At 46.2% G+C, this 20,665-nt stretch overlaps 1 protein-coding gene across 6 annotated transcripts in view; it reads right to left on the bottom strand.

Moving 5' to 3' along the window:
- The window catches only part of LOC138572668 (single-stranded DNA-binding protein 3-like), a 1,217,622-nt gene that overhangs the window by 68,021 nt on the left and 1,128,936 nt on the right, over nucleotides 1–20,665 (bottom strand). For all 6 annotated transcript variants that reach the window (XM_069649275.1, XM_069649276.1, XM_069649277.1 and 3 more), the window contains one exon: nucleotides 14,527–14,581. In XM_069649275.1, the coding sequence (XP_069505376.1) occupies nucleotides 14,527–14,581 (55 nt within the window). The remainder of the gene's footprint in view (nucleotides 1–14,526; nucleotides 14,582–20,665) is intronic.

Below are 20,665 nucleotides of genomic sequence, written 5' to 3'. Positions count from 1 at the left end.
TTTGTCGTCACAATGGGGCACATGAAGCAACTTTTAGTGGTCTAGAAAAGTGCTTAACATGAATCATTTACATGGTGGGCCACCAAAATCCATGGATTGTTTCAGAATTGGTTAGGATATAGGAAACGTGCAGGGTTCAGATTTTCTTGGGAAATGATTTATGCTCTAAGTTAAATTTAAGTTTATTCGATTGTAATGAGACTATCAAACAGACAATAATAAAATACGGTCAGCAAAAACATCACAGTAAACACCATAATATACATTCCATGAGAGATAAAATCTTCAGATAAAACAAACAAATTGGCCATGTAGCATATTTGTCACGAGTGAAAAAGCTTTCCAATGAAACAGGGACTAAAACAAGTCTGAAAATTACAGTTAACCATAAATAATAAAATTAAATCCATCCCTTATTGAAAGGATAAAATGGATGACTCACAAGTATTTGGAATAGTTTTACTAGGTTTTACCACTGTCCTTCCGAATTCTTTTCCTTAGGCTCAAAGCTCTCTTCATAAACCGATCCAGTGCCCAAGAGATAGCACAGTCTTTCAAAAAAGGCAAGGAAGGAGGGCTGGTCTAAACTGCAAGAATCCTCCATCTCTTTGCATTGGTATTATAGTTATTTTCCTTATACAGTTATAATCTGGACAGAGGAGGAGAAAATGCCCTAAGGTGTCCATGGCCGGTAAATAAAAAGGGGCACCTGTCACAGTCAGGCCCGAGCCCCATCCAAATACTGACAGCCAAATTGAGTTTAATGAGATTAAATCTCAATAGCACCAGATTTCAGCGGTGTGACAAATGTGGGCTCCATTCAAGCTAATGCTCATTTGAGGGCTTTCCCCGTATCTGTTGCTTCTCTAGTATCTTTTAGTCTGTTGAGTAACAGAGCCTTCACCTTCCCTTTGGTTGATTTATCCAATAGCTCTGGCCTCTCGAACCAGTGGGAGGTATTAATTGATTTGAAGGCGTTTTTCACATGGCATATCCATCGCATTTTGTTAGCCCGCCGATGTTGTAAAATATCAGAGATTACTTCTCGACAAAGGGTGGCATTAAGATTTACCCAAGTGGATTCCCAAATAATGGAGGAACCATTATCCACTCATCTTGAATGAACCCGAACCCAAGCTCACTGTTTACTGCAATTGTTGGGAGATCCGGAGCCTTCTAAAAAAGTATTATTCGATCATTTGGAGTGTATAAGGTAACTCAATCCCCCAGCTTTCGGATCCATACTCCCCAATCGCAAAAGGCTTAACTTTATAGACTTTAATCAGCAGCAGCAAGTGGTTAAACTTTTATAGATTTAGCATAACGGAATGCTGTGGCCATGTTGGCTGCTGGCTTGTCTCTATGTGCTTTGCCACTCAGCCCTGAGAAGAAATTCAAAGACTCACTTTGGCTAGTGGAGCTCAGGTTTCTCTATGAACGTATGACTGATGGTAGCCTTTTCCTGTCAAAATTCTACAAGATTTCTTTACATTCACTATCAATTTCCTCGTCGTAAAGCCCACATGGGCATGTAATAATAACTGTAATGCCCTGGGCACCCTGGCTATAAGGACAACATCCTCTGCATACTCCAGTAGAGGGATCTGCTTGACCTCAGCCTCGGAATGTCCAGGTGGACTGCTCCAACGTTGTTTTTAACTCATTTATGTACCAGTTAAACAAGATCGGAGCCTGCACAAACCCCCTTCGTAATCTTCTTGTTGATTTAAAGACCCTGTGCAAGCACCCACATCCTATATCTGATAATCTGTGTCCGAATATAACAAAGTTGTGTTATCACATTCAATAACCCGGCAAGTATGGGCAGGTCTACCAGAATATTTCTACCACATATTTTTCCATCAGTAGCGAGAGGTTACGTGCCTGGTTCACTGTTCCAAGAACCTCACAGAATCTCAATTGGCCACCCCGCCCTCCCCCCCAAATGTTAAGAGTATTCACCCAAATCAAGCAATGTTCCCATATTATGCTGCCCATAATCTTTGAGGCTGCATCTAACAATGCGATCAGGCAATATGAGCCAGGCAACAATTTGAAGCCCTTCTTATAAATCTGGACAATAATTAAGCAGTGCCAGGTTTGTGCAGGGTTTCAGAAGCCTGCAAGATTGCATTAAACCGGTTGCAAAGTATTGGCGCAAACATTCTACGTTTAATCCGTAAAGGTATGCTTGTAAAAAGTCCGGCCCTAGGGCTTTTGTTTTTTTTCTCTTTATTTCCTTTTATTAAACCATTATGGTCAAATTGGAAAGGACCTTCCCGGGGGCCACTATACTGACTAGAATCAATTTGAGTCTCTCCCTTTTCCTAATCTTCGGGTGCTTCTTTGGTGAAGATGGCAGAGAAGTGGGTCACCCAAAGCCCAGCATGCACATTCGGTTCTATACACACATTGGCACATTAAGCAACAGTAATCCCTTGATATTATGTGATCACAGAACCGCCTATCAATGAGATGACAAGAAAAGGAACTGGTTAAAAAGCATTCTACTAAACGCGCTATAGAAAATAAATGTTCCCTGTCATAATCCATTCACCCTCAAGCCCCCTCTTTGCATCCCTAATAAAGCCCCTGCGCCCAACAAAGGCACAATATGGCAACCACAAGAATCAATCACGCACGGTGACCAGCTTTTCATGCACAATCCAAAATTGGAAATACTGCAGGCTTGAAAAACTAAAAGGATAGCTGAAGCCAGGAAGACATCACAAGGCAGAAAACTTTTCAGCCGGCTTCATCCTGAATAGCTGACCGTCAGGAAGTAGTGCGGCGTGGGCTGCTGCGAGCTGTCTTTCTTGCCATTGTTTACCTGCCTGGCCTCTCCCATCCCCCCTTTAGAGTTCTGCCTCATTTCAAGTAGCAGTCGCAGACTGCGCAAACACATCTTTTGAGGGTTTACGGGGAAAAAGAATAGGCATTCCTGCCTGGTGCGCAAAGCACTCCACCGTAACTAGGGCAACCAAACACAATGACCAGCACAAAACATGCCACATAGTGTGCATCAGTGTTTTTGTGTGTGGGCAGTGGGCAGTCAGGAGGCACATACAAGCACTTAGCCAAAACAGGTTCTAATGCCTTTCAGTGAACGCAGCAAATTCTGCCATGCTTTTAATACACATCCAAGTGTTTAAAAGTATGTACCTAGTGCGGTTATTTTTCATCTGGTTTCTTAACGTAAAAAAATATACGTTGAAATGTTGCTCAACTTTTCAATATCTTCCTTCCTATAACGAATATACCTGGAACAGATTTATAATATAGTAATACAAATGTGTATTCTATATTTGCCTGTTGTTTTGAACATCTAGTGAACCGCTCTGGAGAGTTAACTCCAGTTCCATCTTGGAATGGGCTAATGTTGTCTAGTGATGTCTATTGGTTTCTGGTGCTATGTCTATTTAACCAGAAAAGAATTCCCACCTTTGTTCATCTAGGCATACATCGTCTAAGTTCCAAAAGGCAGGATGTTGTTAAGTGGTCAACTGGAAGTTTCAATGGGCTGTTAAGTCATTGTTCTTGCATTTTTCTACTTAACCAAACTATTGTAATGTGCAGAATTTAGGTGGTCCTGAGGGGGGCCGTACTGATGTTCTATAGTGTGGGAACTAGCAATGGTTTTCAGGCCTTTCATGCAGGACAAGAGCTTGGGCAGCTTTCGTCAGTTGAGGAATTTCGTAAGGCAGGAACTATGAAGCAAAGTGTCTGTCTGAGGGTTCATTGCTTTGCAAATAGTCAGGGTAGGTACACATTAAGTGGCCCTCCAATGTTTTGGATTATAACTCCCAGGATCCTTCACCGCTGATTATGCTGGCTAAGGATTTTTTTTTTTGGATTGTGTACAAAACAAAAGTAGTGGAATGATGCTTCCTGCTACCCCACTCCTCCACTATTCTAAACACATGCTGCTGCTGCCTCAGGTCACATTACGCATTTTGTTAACCTTTTCCTCACCAAAGGGACCCTTCTTTGCAACTTGAAACCACCACCATCACGACCCTAATCAAAAAACACTCTCTCAAACCTTTCGAGTTTAGTAATTAATAGTTTCCTTTGGACAAACAAGATCCTCGATAAAAGTGGTATTTCTCTAATTTATGGATTATGCAGAGACCAACCAGATCCATGACCAATTTCAATCAGGCGTTCAACCCAGACGTTGGACAGAAACAACTCCAGGCTCAGTCTGGGATGATCTCCTTCATAATTCCGACCAAGATTTTCTTTACCTGCTGATCATGTTAGATTTGTCAGCCGCATTTGATGCAGTGGACCACACCATCCTTTTTCACCAGCATTTCGAAAATCACTGGGTTTCTGGTCCTGTTTTGGATTGGTTCTGGATCTTCCTTTCTGGCAGTACAAAGACTATAAGAATTGGTCCCTTTCTCTCTACATCCTCCCCTGTCACTTGTGGAGTGCCACAAGGGTACTCTTTCTCCATCCCCCTTTTTATTATCTACATCCCGCTTCTCATGCCCATGATGGGGAAATTTAACATCCTGATGATAACCATCTGCTTTTTAAGGCATATGGCTGGCAAAATACTCCAGCTTTGACTCCAGGCAGGAGGTTAAACTTTGGCTGTCCAACAACAATCTCCAACTGAACCCTGCAAAATAGACCACTTCTGGGCACTGAACATTTGGAAAGTGACCATTTATGCCATCTTTCCCCACTGTTATCAAAAAAAGTAAAAGAAAACCGTTGGAATCGTCAGACTTAAGATTAACCACACAAATCATCAAGGTAGTAAAATTGGTCTTCTTTTGACTTCGGTTTCAGTGTCACATCCTTCCATTCCTTCCTCAGCCAGATTATGCCACAGTTGTGGGCGCACTAGTAAATTACCGACCTGATTAATGCAAACAGATTGTATGCAGGTCTGACAAATCATCTTCTACACGGTCTTCATATCAAGCAAAATGCAGCTATCCATCTTATTTTTCATCTCCCCAATTTCTCCCCACCTCTGTTTTAAGAAGGTCTCTTCATTGGCTACCTATTTTCCAATGCATCTCCTTCAAGATGCTTTTAGCTTATAAATGTTTCCATTTCCAATTCTGATCTCAAAATCATTAATAATGTTTTATAAGAACTTGAAAACCATGCTCTTTTCTTTAATAATACAGGTCACCCATTCTGATGCTAGCTTTCAATGAAGTCACATCTGCACCCAGATACAGTGAATTCTGCATGGTACCCTCCCCCAGTGTTTTGTGCTATACACATTTTTAAAAATAAAATAAAATTACGCTCACTCCCCTGGCAATACAAACCCCATACCTGGGTCCTGCCTTCAAGCCACTGCACACAGTGGCATTGACAGGGAGTGGGTGGGGGGGTGGCCGCCTCCTTTGGATCCCTCCGCAGCCTATCGCTGGCACCCTATTATCCACTCCCCCTGGCACAAAAGCTGCCTCCGCTACCGATTTCTCCACCCCACCATTGTGTTTTACAACCATATGTTAATCATGCTCGACTTATCAGTGGCCTTTGACAGTTGTTTTCGGGCAGCTTTTCATCAGACTTACTGAGGTTGCCCAGGGTCTCAGACAAGGCATAAATTGGTTCTCTTCCTTTCTGTTAAATCGAATCCAAGATGTTAAATTGGGAACTTTTTATTCTGACAATCTTCCAGTTTTATGCAGAGTGCCTCAAGGGCCACTGCTCCCTTCTATCTTGTTCAATATTTATATTAGGCGACTTATCGATTTCTTCGCTAGGCTTGATTTGAGTTATCATTCCTATGTGGATGATACTCAAATTTATGTAAGCTTGTGCCAATGCAATAAAAAGATGGATGGTGGAAAGTAAGGTCCAACTTAATCCTTTAAAGATGGAGGTTATTGTTCTTGGTCTTAAAAACCTGCTGACTGATTTTCAGGTCATAATTCCTTGCCCGGCCATCTTTGATGTTCCAACCTCTCCTTCTCTCTTAAGGTAACAAATCTAGGATGTATATGGCAGGCAACTTTGGGGTGTAACGCTCATGTCACGGATGTTATACAATCTGTTTACCATCAGCTTAAGTTATTAAAACCTGTTTTACCCCATATCTCCGAATTGGATCGTGCTGTGGTTGTGGAGACAATGGACAATTCTAGACTCGGTTATTGCGGCACTCTTCTTTTATGAGTACCAGCCAATCAGTTACAACGGCTACAGGTAGCCCAGAATGCCAGTCAGACTTGTGTACAACTTTTACCAGAACTGTATCTGTCGCCTTACATAACAGGAAACACTGGTTGCCTGTCGAAAAACAAATTGAGTTTAGGACTTTGTGCCTAATAAATTAATTTATTCATGGCACGTCACCCAGTGATCTGGCTTCCAATATCAGCCTCAACCATCCCTCTTGTTCTCTTCGCTCGATTGGGCAAACTCTGTTGGTTGCTCCGTCTTCCCAATTGGTCTTCCGGGGGAACCGATGTTTCTCTATCAGGGGCCCCCGCATTTGGGATGCATTGCCTGCTGAACTCCAAAAAAACATCTCCCCTGGCTCTCTTCCAAAGAATTTGAAGATACCTGGTTCAATATCCTTTGCCTCTGTGCTGCTCTAAGTTGTTGCTTCAGAAGATGTACATCTGTGCATAGATACAGGTTTCTGTTTGGCTCTGTGAGGATGTGTGCAGTATACATTTAAAATCAAATCACAACAGAAAGAAACACAATGAAAGCAAATGCATCTTAAATGACTACTTACTTACAGTCATTGTCAGTGCTCCAGAAAAGATTTTGAAGTGCCTATTTTTTAAAGTTGGGAGTAAAATGATTTTTTAGGGCTAAAAAATGTTAAGTCCAATTCCCAATGGGAGCATTTTTATAAGCGAGTACAATTATGTTTTAACTGGGAAATTGAAATATTTGTGTAATTATTATTTATTTGCACCTAGTTATGGATGCACATGAACAGATACAGGTTTATTTCGTCTAATCACACAGTAATAGCACTTTCTTCCTGTGGTACTACATGCACTGTTGGTCCAAACATATCCATGGAGCTGTGTGAGTGAAAGCAGGGGCACAAGGTCAAATGCATTTGTCTCCCATTTTTTGTTGGGGGTATATTTACTCTTATTTTTGGGGTGTATTTTCCAATTTCTAGGGAATAAAGTGGCTGATGAACCCCTTATCCGTAGGGCTGATCGCTGTTTCACACACCCTCCTTCTAATGACCAACCATTCACGTCTCTTAAGGGGCATGCCAAAGACTAAAGCCACCCCTCCCAATCACCCATCACACACACCCATCACACACACCCATCACACACAGCCATCACACACACCCATCACACACACCCATCACACACACCCACACCACCCCCCCCTGTGTTTTCAGAAAATGAATGTTAATGGTGCTTAATGAAGAAGACAAACGCTGATTCCCTGCTGCAGCAGGGCTATGTGGCAGCACAGAAAGGGGCTTTGTATTCCAAGCATGCTACTGATGTAAACAATAAATGAGAAGAACAAGTTACTTTCTTACCTGGTAACGTTCTTTCGATGGGATGGTCCGACGACGTATTCCATATCTATGATATCTATGACATGTAATCACCACAGCTGTGCTGCTTCGGAAACTTTTTTCGGCGTCTGCGTCCTGCGTCGATGACGTCGATGCGCCGTCGTCGAGGACCTCCTCCGACGTCCGACGTCATCCGATGTGATAAGTAGGATGCACGACGCCCGTAGCCTCAGTTGTAGTTTTTCCCCCCAGAACGTGTGACACTAGTCACCTGCCAGTCAGACACAAAGCCTTGAGGAACGTAAGCTGCAATCGCAAAAGAAATTCTGCAGCGGGGAAGGAAGGGCGGGAGCGATATGGAATACGTCGTCGGACTATGCCATCGAAAGAACGTTACCAGGTAAGAAAGTAACTTGTTCTTCGAGGGAATTGGGTCCTCCGACGTATTCCATATCTATGACAGACTCCCAAAGCAGTACCAGAGCAAGGAGGCGGGAAAGAATTTAGAATCAAAATTTAGAATAGCCAATCAAATAGCAGAGCAAAGGACCGCCTTGCCAAAGGCCAGATCCTGTGCTCGGATGGAATCGAGGGAATAGTGACGTACAAATGTATGTACTGAAGCCCAGGTGGCTGCATCACAGATGTTGCGAATAGGAACACCCCTCTGCAGGGCAGTAGATGCAGCCATACCCCTGGTAGAAAGGGCCCGCAAGCCAGCCGGTGGGTCCTTACCCGCCAAGCGGTAGCACTCCGAGATGGCCAAAATAATCCAGCGAGGCAAAGTCTGTTTCGTCACAGCTTGCCCTAAACGCTTTCCAGCGTAACCAATAAAGAGTTGATCGTCCACTCTGACCCGGGTCATGCGTGAAACATAAAAGCTTAAAGCTCTCCTAGGATCAAGCCTATGGAGCCTCTCCTCTTCCTTACCAGGATGCGGAGGAGGATAGAATGCCGGAAGAACAATCTTCTGGGCCAAATGAAATTCCGTCACTACCTTCGGAAGATAAGAAGGACGAACTCTAAGGACAACCCTGTCCTTGTGAAATACAGTGAAGGGTGGCTTAACCGAAAGTGCCTGTAACTCACTCACTCTACGAGCGGAAGTAACCGCAACTAAAAACACAGTTTTCAGAGTTAACAGCCTCACGGGGCAAGAATGTAAAGGCTCAAATGGAGCACCCATAAGAAACTTAAAAACAAGGTTTAAATCCCAACCGGGCACCAGGAAAGGTGACGGAGGGAACATATTAGTGAGCCCTTTCAGAAACTGTGAAATTAAAGGGATTTTAAAGTAAGAACACTCTTCAGACGAGCGCTTAAAGATGGACAGCGCCGCCAGGTAACCTTTAATGGTACCCACTTGCAAGCCCCTGTGGGCCAAAGAAAGTAAAAAGGACAGAACCATGGGGATGTCACATGCAAAAGGATCCACATTCTGAACTCTGCACCAGTCGCAGAACTTACGCCAACGGCAACGGTACAGAGACTTTGTTGCTGGCCTTCGGGCCGAAAGCAACACCTCCATCACGTCTTCAGGGAGGTCCCAATCCTTATACCTCAACCTTTCAGAAATCAAGCGTGAAGGTTGAGGGATCTGCCCTCTGGATGGAGAACCTGACCCCCCTCCCGTGAGAGCAGATCGTCTCGGTAGGGAAGACGACGTGGAGGGCAGATGGACAAGTCGAGAAGGTCCGGGTACCACGTCCTCCGAGCCCACGCCGGAGCAATGAGGATCATCCGGGAACCGAACTTCCGTAACCTCCGCAGCACTTGCGGGATGACGGGGACTGGAGGAAACGCGTACAGCAGCGGGAATGACCACTCCACCACAAACGCGTCTCCTAAGGCTCCTTTTGGAGGAAATTCCCGCGAGCAAAACCTTTCGCACTTCCGGTTGACACTGGAGGCGAAGAGATCCACTCGAGGGTCCCCCAAAGGGCGAAAATCTCCAGGAGAATCTCCTGAGCCAACTCCCACTTGTGAGAGATCGCCCTCTGCCTGCTCAGAGCGTCCGCCGTCACGTTTTCATCTCCGGCCAGATGAACTGCCGAGATCGAAACTTCCTGCTGGATGGCCCAGAACTCGAGCTGCATCGCCTCCCTGCACAGAGGAAGTGACCCTGCCCCCCCTTTTTGTTGAGGTAGTGCATGGCCACTGTGTTGTCCGTCAGGATCAGGACACTCTTTCCTCGCACAGTCGGCAGAAAAGCCTTCAGGGCTAGCCTGACGGCCCTCAGCTCCAACAGATTGATATGGAGTCTGGACTCCGACGGAGACCAACGACCGCTGACTGTCAGCCCGTTGGCATGAGCTCCCCATCCCGTGAGGGATGCATCCGTCACGATCGTCACCTCCGGCCAGGGAAGCCAAAATGGAGCCCCCTTCATCAGGTTGCCTTCGACGGCCCACCACAGAAGGTCCCGGGTGACCGAGGGCAGCACCTGAACGGGTCCGACATCCTGCCAAAGGACTGCGACCATTGCGTCTTGAGTGCCCACTGCAAAGATCTCATCCGCAGGCGAGCCTCTGGCACCAGAAGAATGCAGGATGCCATGAGGCCGAGCAACCTCAAGAATTCGAACGCTGGGAGCGTCTTGGCATGCTGAAACTTGTGCACTATCTGCTGAATGTGAAGAGCCCTCACCTGGGGAGGAAAACACTGCCCCAGGGAAGTGTCGAGCACTGCTCCGATGTACTGGAGCCGCTGTGTTGGCGTCAAATGGGTCTTCTTTAAATTGAGGGAGAAGCCCAGCCTGTGAAGGGAGTGGCAGGTGACGGACAGATGATCCAGGACTTGCTTGGGAGAGCGCGCCCTGATCAACCAATCGTCCAGCTAGGGGTAGACGTGAATCCCCCCTTGCCTGAGATGCGCTGCCACCACCACCATGAGCTTGGTGAAAACCCTCGGGGCGGAGGTCAATCCGAACGGCAGGACCCGAAACTGAAAGTGCGAGTCGCCAACCGCGAACCTCAGGTACTTCTTGTGCTTGGGATGGATCGGCACATGGAAGTAAGCATCCTTGAGGTCTAGTGACACCAACCAGTCCTGAAGCTGAAGGGCCTGGAGGACTTGAGAGAGAGTAACCATCTTGAACTTGTCCTTCCTGAGGAGTTTGTTCAAACCGCGCAAGTCCATGATGGGTCTCAATCCCCCGTCTTTCTTCGAAATCAAAAAATAAGGGGAATACCATCCCTTGTTCCTCTCCGCTACAGGCACCAGTTCTATGGCGCCTTTCTCCAGCAGGGCTTGAATTTCCTGTGCAAGGAGCGGATCCGGACTCTGCAAAGAGGTTCCCCGGTGGATTGTCGCGAGGCCTGTGCCGAAAGGGAAGACAGTAGCCGTGGGTTATGATCTCCAGAACCCACACATCTGAAGTAATGGCTTGCCACTCTACAAGATGCTGCGCCAGCCTTCCCCCAACCGGCGAACCATGGTACATGGCCTCATGACTGAGTGGGAGCGGCTGCGGCGTTACCTGAGGGCAAAGAGGCAACTGCCCGAGCGGCCTTGGCACCACGGGTACCCTGTCGTCCACCTCTGGTACCCCTGTGTCGGCCTCTTTGACTGCCAGCTCCTCTCGCTTTACTGAAGGACGAGTAATAGCGAAAGGAACCACCCCTCCACTGCTGTCCCCTAGGACGAAAAGGCAGAGGTTGGCGAACTGCAGCGCCCAACGACTTCGCTGCAGCTTTTGAGGTCTGCAACCTCTCAAGGCTCTCGTCAGCCTTGCTGCCAAAAAGGTGTTCACCGTCAAAGGGCATGTTGAGGAGCCGGGACTGCACATCAGGAGCAAACCTCGACTTCCGCAACCACGCAAACCTGCGTATCACGGTGCTCGCCGCCATGGACCTACTGACGCATTCAGCTAAGTCCAAACCCGACTGAACGGACTCACACATGGCATCCTTACCATCCTGGACCATAGCAAGGAAACCATCCCGTTCGTCCCCTTCGGGAATATGTTCAGCGGCTAACGCAACACAGTTCCACAGAGTGTGTGTGAAACGAGACAAGGCACAAATGGAGTTGGCCGAATCCTCATCCGCCTCTGAAATATATTCCAGGTGGCGAAAAGAAGGCACCCGAGAGTGCTTGCTCTTAACCAGAGCCTTCCTAGGGGGTTCCCCCGTGCCACAGGGTACCTCCGACACGAAAGGCGTCGATGGCGTCGAGCGAATCGGCGCCGACGTCGAGAGAACAGGCATCGGCGCCGACATCAGATGCAGCACCGCCAGCATCGGCGGCGTCGACACAGCCCTCGAAGCCGGAGCCCCGAGCGTGTCCCTCGACGACCTGAGCGTCGACGGCTTTGACGACTTCCTCGGAGCCGGAGCCTCGAGAAAGCCTGTCGACGCCTCAGACGTGGATGTCTTCCTCGAAGACCTCACAGGTGCACACGGTCTCGAACGCGTCAAAGACCGGGACCTGGAACGGGTACGTCGAGAACGAGTCTCCTTGTCTGAACGGGACCTCTCCCGTGACTCGTGCCGACCACTCTTGCGAGCGGTGTCTCTCGACCTCTCACGACCGACCCCACTTGGGGGCGCGGACGGCTTAGTACCCTGCGACTCAAGAATCGCCAGCATTTTCTTCCCGAAGGAAGCCCATTCCTCCGGCGTCGCACGGCTGGTGGGGTAAGCGACGTGTCGGGCAGAATCCTCCGAAGAGGACCTGGAAGACGACCGGCGTCGCCGCTTCCGAGAATGCCTCGAAGAGGCTGAGGAGTGGCGAGACCGACTCCTAGAAGGAGACCCACGAGACTTCCGACGATGACGCGGAGAGTCACCCCTCGAATCATCCGTCGAAAGCCCCCCAGACTTCGACTTCCTGGGCTTGGACACCCGACCTACCGACAACTTCTTCTTACGTTCGCGTAAGGCTTTGGACGTGAGCGACTGGCAGTTGATACAATCATCTGTGTCCTGGGCCTCTCCGAGGCACCAGAGGCAGGCGTCATGCGAGTCCGTCACTGACATCTTGGACCCACACTCCCCGCACTTCTTGAAACCCGGGTCGAAGACGAAGTAGAAGACATCTTCACACAAAGGATTTTCACAAAACGAACAGGTTCGAAGAACCGAGAAGAACAGAACTCCAAAGAGTCGAGGCGTTAACCGAGATTCACGAAGCAACACGTTCGTGGAAAAAACGGAACTGAGGCTACGGGCGTCGTGCGTCCTACTTATCACATCGGATGACGTCGGAGGAGGTCCTCGACTACGGCGCATCGACGTCATCGACGCAGGACGCAGACGCCGAAAAAAGTTTCCGAAGCAGCGCAGCTGTGGTGATTATATGTCATAGATATCATAGATATGGAATACGTCGGAGGACCCAATCCCCTCGAATCTACAAGATAGCTCACTGGGATATGACAAGAGAGAGGTCCCAGCATGGCATGGGTTCGAATCCCAACTGAGGGGGCAGTAAAAGACAAACGCCAATCGCCTGAAATCCATCAACAGTTCTTAGCAAGACACAGAATAAGGCAACAATGGCTGACTTTACCAAAATGGAGAGGAATTTTGTACCCTTCAGTTACTGGCCAATTCGGACTTTGCTTTTATTCTCAACTATTCAGGAACGTCTCAATATCGGAGCTATAATTTGGAATTGGCAGTGCTCTTTTTCTGGGAGACTGCAGCTGGGAGAGATGTGTTGTCTCTTGCTGAGTTTGAAGATATGTCAGCATGGTACGTTTCCGCAGTCTGTAAAGACGGCGAGGGTTATGCTTTTGCGAACAATGTTGTACAAGGGGTGGTAGGACCTTTGAAGGAATTAATCTATGGGGCTTTGTCGTGGCAATGACGGGTTTATGAGGGTTTTAGTATCCAGATGAACCATAGAAAAGTGAGGTCTGAAGGTTCCTTGACATGAACTAGATGCTTAAAGACTGGGTGTTTTATAAATGTGCATACAGTATAACAAAGAAGGAAATGGCATTGTTCCAAATGCGCATGCTGTGACTGGTCCAATCATTGTCACAGGAGATGGATTTGTTCCTTATGCACTAGTAGTAATTGTTGCAGTCACTAGCCCCCACCCAACCTGGGCCCAGACAATGTCCTGGGGTGGTGCAAAGCTCTTTAAAAAGTGAGAATGAGGAGTTCAGACAATGGTGGGTTGGGAGGGGTGGTGAGGCAAACCAATATTTTGACTCGGGAAGGGGGCTTGGCATACAAAATTTGGATACACTGCCCTAGGTGATTTTGTCTATGTGCACACAGGCTGGGTTCTATCCTTAGTCTGGGTATGGTTAGGTCCTACTGGACAGGGACTTCTGCACTCCTCCATAGTCACTTTACCTGGCATACTTCACAAGGCACACATGGTGGCTCAGTTACTGCTACCAGCGATGACATTGTTCCTTTAGCGCCAGCACTGCCCCTCAGACAAACCTGGAAGAGGAAAGCTTCAAAAACAGAAGCCAAGGTCCCTTAGACCCTGGAAGAAAACTTACAAGAAGACACCCTGTTCTATGGAGATGGTAGAATGCACGAAAGAAATTGCTTTGCTAGGCAGAAGAAAGATTTCACCCAGAAATGAAAATACTTTGTTCTACTCTATTGTTAGCAGCCAGCAGTTTAGTGGGGAGCAGGGGTGGGGCACTGAGACCATGGGCATGTAAGAGACCTTTGAGGTATCATACTCAAGTCCACTGGGAACACATTCTTTAAAAGATACAAAAAGGAGACTTTGAAGAGGGAGCACTCCAAATAGCAGGAGCATGGACAAGCACGATACCAGATTCAGGTTTCCTCTATGAAAATAAGTGCAGTCGCACATTGCACCCCAGCTACCAGTCCATCACCAAAACCCAGGACCCAGGATTCCGAAGGGGACTTTCTTTTGTGACCTGTGTTTACCCTTTCTACAAAGGAAAAAGGCTCCTTGAAGTCGGATTTTCACTGGCCGCTACTAGTTACCCAAGTCTCACCACCTTCCTCTTCCCCATCAGTCATCAGTGAGGTACTCCTATAGACTGCGATTAAGCAAGTAATATCTGCAAAACATCACATGCAAGGTAAAATACGTACCTCCCGGGCTAGGCATGATGGGCGTTCCTGGTGGACCACCGCCTCCAGGAGGGCCCTGAAAAGCAAAAATACAGAGTTTCAATTTTCTGAAATTAATGTATTCTTCCTATCCATGTTAGCAAAATACACCTAGGCATACAAACATTGCAAAATATATCATGCCAGTGCGCTAGCAAAATGCATCGTTAAGGTTATCTCAAATTATCGAGTTTCAGATAATAACATTTCTTAATTTTGTTAACCCTTTCATGAAAAATTCTGAAAGATGAATTCAAATTTGGGAGGCAGCTGAGCCTACATGGAAATGTTTGAATGTCTCACGGATGGCTTCATGTTTTTTAAAAAAAATATATATTTTAATTGCTTTAAGAGCAGCTATTAATATGGTTTCCCGTAGAGAAACACATTATAATTTTGTTCTAAAACTCTACCATGGACTTAGATTTTAACATGCTTTGATGCACTGAATCACACATTTGAAAATAGACTTGGTCAATATTTAGATATTCAACTTTTAAGATGTATCTATACATCACATGAGCAGAATGAATATGCATTTTTTATATGACGTGCACCCACACGTATAAGGTGGGCGCACGACTGACTTTGATGTGAGTTTTCATATGTATATGAGCCGGATAGGGAATGTAAATTCCGTACACGTACAAAACGTAAACTTCCTATATGCCTACACATATAAAAACTCACATCAAAGTAAGACCTCATTTCAAGGTGAGCTTTCAGATGTATAGGAGGCGTTTAAGAATGAATGTGCATCTTTTATATAAACTCTACATGTACGTGTAAACGATGTTCATTCTATATATGTACACCAATATACTTTAGAAAACTTGCATCAAAGTCAGCACTGACTGATGACCGTTTTCATATGCATATGAAATGTAGTGGAAATCTTAATTTACGTAAGCATATGAAATGTAAAACGCATGCCTCCGATATGTATAAAAACTCACATCAAAGTCAAACCTCACTTTAATGTGAATTTCCATACCTATAAGGGGTGTATAGGACATGGTCATTCCATATGACTTTAAACCAAACACTCATACGCTATTATATGCCATACACGAACATGCCAGACCTCACACACTAAACACTCATACGCCTTACACCCCACACTCTTACACCATATACTGTTACAGCACACACCCACCCACACACCTATAAAACATGATTTTATGCCGCATGCTTTACACCACGTATGCTTATACCACGCACTGTTATACTGTATGCTCTTACCCCAACACATTTATGGTACATGCTATCATACCCCCGCACCCCCCCCACACACACACACTTATGCCGTGCAATTGTATGCTATGTACTCTTATGCTTGTCGGCCATGCTCTTCACGTACACACTCTTACACTACATGCTCTTACTGTACTTGTATGTGTATGTGTACTTGTATGTGTAGAAAAATGGTCATCATCAGGGCGGGCTTATTCAATTAGACCAGAGAATGGGGACACCCATGTGTTCAATTCATAGTTTGTGGCTATAACAAAGTTAAAAATTGTGCCACTCTCGATAATAGTCTTGTCTTCCTTTCTCTCAAATGACTGATGTGGCTTTCATTCCTGGAGTCATTTCAGTAGGCAAACATTTTATTTTAGGCCAGGATGTCCATTGTAATGTTTCATCGATGATACCTGCCATAACAGTAACAGAGATGCCCGAGCCACTCCAGTGGTCCATTTATTGGTCACTCAGGTGTGTGATATAGACCCTTTGGTATTGGCAGCACAACGAGAGGCCTATTTCACACACCAGAAAGGAAAGCCATGTCAGTCTAGATCAGAGAGAGCTCCATTGAGACTACTCTTGTGAGGTCGAAACTCATTTTGACATTTTATATGGCTAATCATTGGTGATGATGGTTTCCACCGCTCATAGAACATTCTATTTGTAAAATACACGGTTATGATTTATAAGTGGTAGCTCTCAGAAGATGTTTTCGACAATAATGAAATGTGTTCAACTTTTGCACCTTTTATATATATCTTTCCCATGTGTATTTTTAATCCAAGATCAGGGTTCGAAACTAGGGTTGGGAAAGCAGTAGCTAAACACAGCTCTCTAGCATTAACCAGTGACCAGGAGCTACCACTTGGGAAGAAGGAGCTAGTACACAGCATTCAACAAATCTCTCTTCCACATAAGATGCAAACATATAATCGTGTCCATTATTAAGAACCCCTTATGCTTAAATGTAGTATAGATGTTTCCTAATGCCTGCTATTGTTTATGTATAGCGTCATCAAACACACAGTGACATGTTCTATCGACACTTAAGATGTACATGTACACTACTATACATATAGGACTGACTTTCATGTGGGGTTTAAAATGTACAGGAGATGTAAATTGCAGACATTTATGAAATGTAAAACTTCTATATGCCTCCTACATGTCCAAAAAATGACATCAAAGTTTAAGCTTTCATATTCATATGGGGTATACAAGATGTGCAGAATGAATGTACATCTTCTGTAAGAACTGCAGACAAAATGTACATCTCCTACGCCTAGGGGTACAGTTCTTACAGACTACACTAATATACATAGAAATTCACAGCAAAGTCTAACCTAACTGATTTTGAAGTCAGTTTTATGATATATATAAAATATAAATATATGATACATTACTCACCGTAATCGTATTTCTGATGCTTGTGTCTGCTCAGATTCACATGCTGTGCATAGGCCGACATATAGTGGAAGCTGCGGGGTATTACAGTTTGTTTTTCGAAACTCGAAAATGGCCGTCAACACAGGGTGTGCCAGTAATACTATCCCTAGTGTGACGTCCACTGTACTCATGACCCTCACGCGTGTAGGACCCTCAGATTGTATTTTTTCTGACATGAGGTAGCATGAGGAATAGCACGAGTACAGATTATCCAAGCAGATAGATAGATAAGACTACAAGCATCCATGCGCCTTCTCTCTGAGGGGAGGAAGGGCGGGCGCATGTGAATCTAAGCAGATACAAGCATCAGAAATACAATTACGGTGAGTAATGCATCCCTTCTGAGGCTTGTGGAATCTGCTTAGATCACATGCTGTGCATAGATTAGCAAGCAGTGTTAGAAGGAGGTGGGGTGTGAGAAGGGTCATGAGCGAACAGGTGTCTTAGAACTGCTTGTCCCACTTGAGTATCTGTCTTGGAATGAGTGTCAATGCAGTAGTGCTGAGTAAAAGTGTGAATCGAGCTCCATGTAGCTGCTTTGCAAATGGTGTCAAGGGGTACATTTGCAATGAAAGCCAGAGTGGCCCCAGTGCCTCTTGTAGAGTGGGCTCTTGGCGTAAAAGGCAGAGTTTTTTCTGAAAGGGAGTAACACAGTTGGATACATTTGACTATCCATTTCGAGATGGCAACTTTAGAGACACAATCTCCCTCTCTGCCTGTAGCTACGGAGACAAACAGTTTGTCTGTTTTTCTTAGCGGTCTGGTCTTGTCTACATAGTAGAGGACCGCTCTTCGCACATCTAGAGTGTGTAGTTTCACCTCAGCAGAGCTTTTGGGTTCATGGAAGAAGGCCGGTAGCTCAATAGACTGGTTAATGTGGAATTTAGAAATTAACTTAGGTGAGAACCTAGGATGAGTTTGTAGAACCAGTTTATCCTTATGAACAGTAAAGAAAGGATCCTGCCTGAATTTCACTGACCCTTCTTATGGATGTAATGGCTACTAAGAAGGCAGTTTTATAGGTCAGGTGTTTGAGACTGGCTTTATGCATGGGTTTGAAGGGGGGGGCATGAGTTTAGCACCACATTAAGGTCCCATCCTGGTGGTGGGTTTGAAATTGGAGGGTGAAGCCTCTTTACCCCTTCAATAAATGCTTTAACCACTGGTACTTTCCACCACAACACCTTGTTATGGGAGGTGGTGTAGGCTGACAGCGCCGCCAGGTGTACCTTGAGTGAATTAAATACCAATCCTGTGTCGAGCAGGTGGAGCATGTAGGTGACAATACTGGAAGGAGTGCAATCAACCGGGTTGATATGTTTATTCTGGCATCGGATAACAAATCTTTTCCATTTATCAAAGTAACAGTGCCTTGTGTTTGGTTTCCTTGATTCCTTTAGGATATCCATGCATCTCTGTGGCAGGGTGAGATGTCCAAACCTCCCAGACTTCAGGAGCCATGATGCCAAGTTCATTGAGTTGGGTTGAGGATGCTCTGTTTGACCTTGGTGCTGGGATAGTAGGTTGTGCCAGCACGGGAGTCTGATGGGTTCGCACACTGCTAGTCTGCGCAGGTGTGGGAACCACGGTTGTCTCGCCCACATGGGAGCAACTAGGATGAGTGTCATCGATTCCCTGTGCATCTTGTTGACCACCTTCCTCATGAGAGGCGTTGGTGGAAAAGCATAGACAAACATCCCTGACCAGTTCATCCACAGGGCGTTCCCCTTGGAGTCTGGCTGGGGAAACCTGGATGCAAATCCTGGGCATTGTCTGTTTTCGCTTGTGGCGAATAGGTCTATAGTGGGGAAACCCCACTGTGAGAAGAGGTCTTCTACGACTTCTCTGTGCAGACACCATTCGTGTTATTCTGGGAGGGGATCTCTGCTCAAAGCGTCTGCTAGTGAATTAAGATCCCCTGGAACATGTTCAGATGACAGGTAAATGTTCCGTCTGAGTACCCATGTCCAAATTTTCTGGGGAAGCTTGGACAGATTTGGCGAACAAGTCCCTCCCTGCTTGTTTATGTACAACAAGGCTGTCGTGCTGTCTGTTAAGATCTGCACTGACAGGTTCATCAGGTGGGGTTTGAACGCTCGAAGCGCTCTGAAGACTGCCAGAAGCTCTAGCAGACTGATGTGATTCTTGGCCACTGTGTGAGACCAGAGACCCTGAGCTGTGTGGTGAAGGAGGTGTGCTCCGCACCCAGATACGGACGCGTCTGTAGTGACTACAGCCTGTATTTCCGGATCGTAAAAGGGACCATAGTTTCGCCAACCATTCCTGCAAAACTTTTGGGGCTTGACATACTTGTTTGCAGGGCGTAAATCTAATATTGGGCGCATTGTCAAATCATTTTTTTGGCACAAGGAAGTAAGTTGAATAAATACCCTTGTTTACCTGGTTGCCCGGGACGAGTTCTATCGCGTCCTTTGAGAGAAGATTGATGATTTCCTCAAGGAGGATCTTCTGGTGGTCCAGGGAGTGTATTTTTTGTCTTGGAGGGTGGTTACGGGGGCGCTCCAGCAGTTCGATGCAGTATCCTGTGGACACTGTGGACAGCACCCATCTGTCCAATGTGATCCCTTCCCATGCTTGGGTGAAGTTGGAAATGCCCCCCCTACTGGGGATGCGTGGGAAGGGACCCTGAGCGGAATGTCACTGTTTGCCAGGAGACGTACCGCCTCTGGCTGGGCTGCCTCTTCCTCTACCACAGCCTCTCTTATTACCTCTGCTGTAACTTTGGGTAGTCTGTTGGTTGCCACCCCACGATGTAACCTGCCCCTGTGTGTAATTGGAGCCCCTCTGGGAATTTTGGCCATGTGAGCAACGAAAATTACTATTCCCTCTTTGGTTTGTGGGCTTATTAGTCAATTATCCCAGGGACTTAAGTGTATCGTACTCGTCTTTGGTAGTTTTGAGTGCCTCCTCTACTGCTTTGCCAAACAAGACATTCGGTTGCACCGGCATGTCAATAAGGGTAGCTAGGGTCTCGGGTTTAAACCCTGACTGCCTAAGCCAAGCGTGCCTCTTAATGACGGTGCTCTCCGCTATGAGCCGGCCTGCATTATCAGCGGCGTCAAAGGTCGTCTTTAGAATGCAACCTGACACGGCTCTGCCCTCGACGTGATTTGGGCTAACTGGCCCTTTAGTGGTTCCGGTGCGGAGTCAATGAGAGCAGCTACTTGTTCCCACTGGTGGCAATTGTAACTCGCCAGCAGAGTGATAAAGTGGGTCTGACTGGGCGGCCCTGAACATCTTTTCAATTCTGGGGTTTACAGCCCTGGTGAGATTAGAGGTGAGGAGGGAAGGATCAATTCTGCATTGGATGGACTTCAGAATTGGAATGGCTTGGGCAATGGGTTTTTTTGTCCCCATGATTACCTCTGCAAAGTTCCTCTCTTCTTGCACCCCCTGAGTGTCCAAA

This window comes from Ambystoma mexicanum, chromosome 1p, assembly GCF_040938575.1.
Source record: "Ambystoma mexicanum isolate Mex_15411 chromosome 1p, UKY_AmexF1_1, whole genome shotgun sequence".
NCBI classification, from domain to species: Eukaryota; Metazoa; Chordata; class Amphibia; order Caudata; family Ambystomatidae; genus Ambystoma; species Ambystoma mexicanum.
The sequence above is the reverse complement of the archived record's forward strand: the minus strand, read 5'-3'. Positions and strand labels throughout refer to the sequence as shown.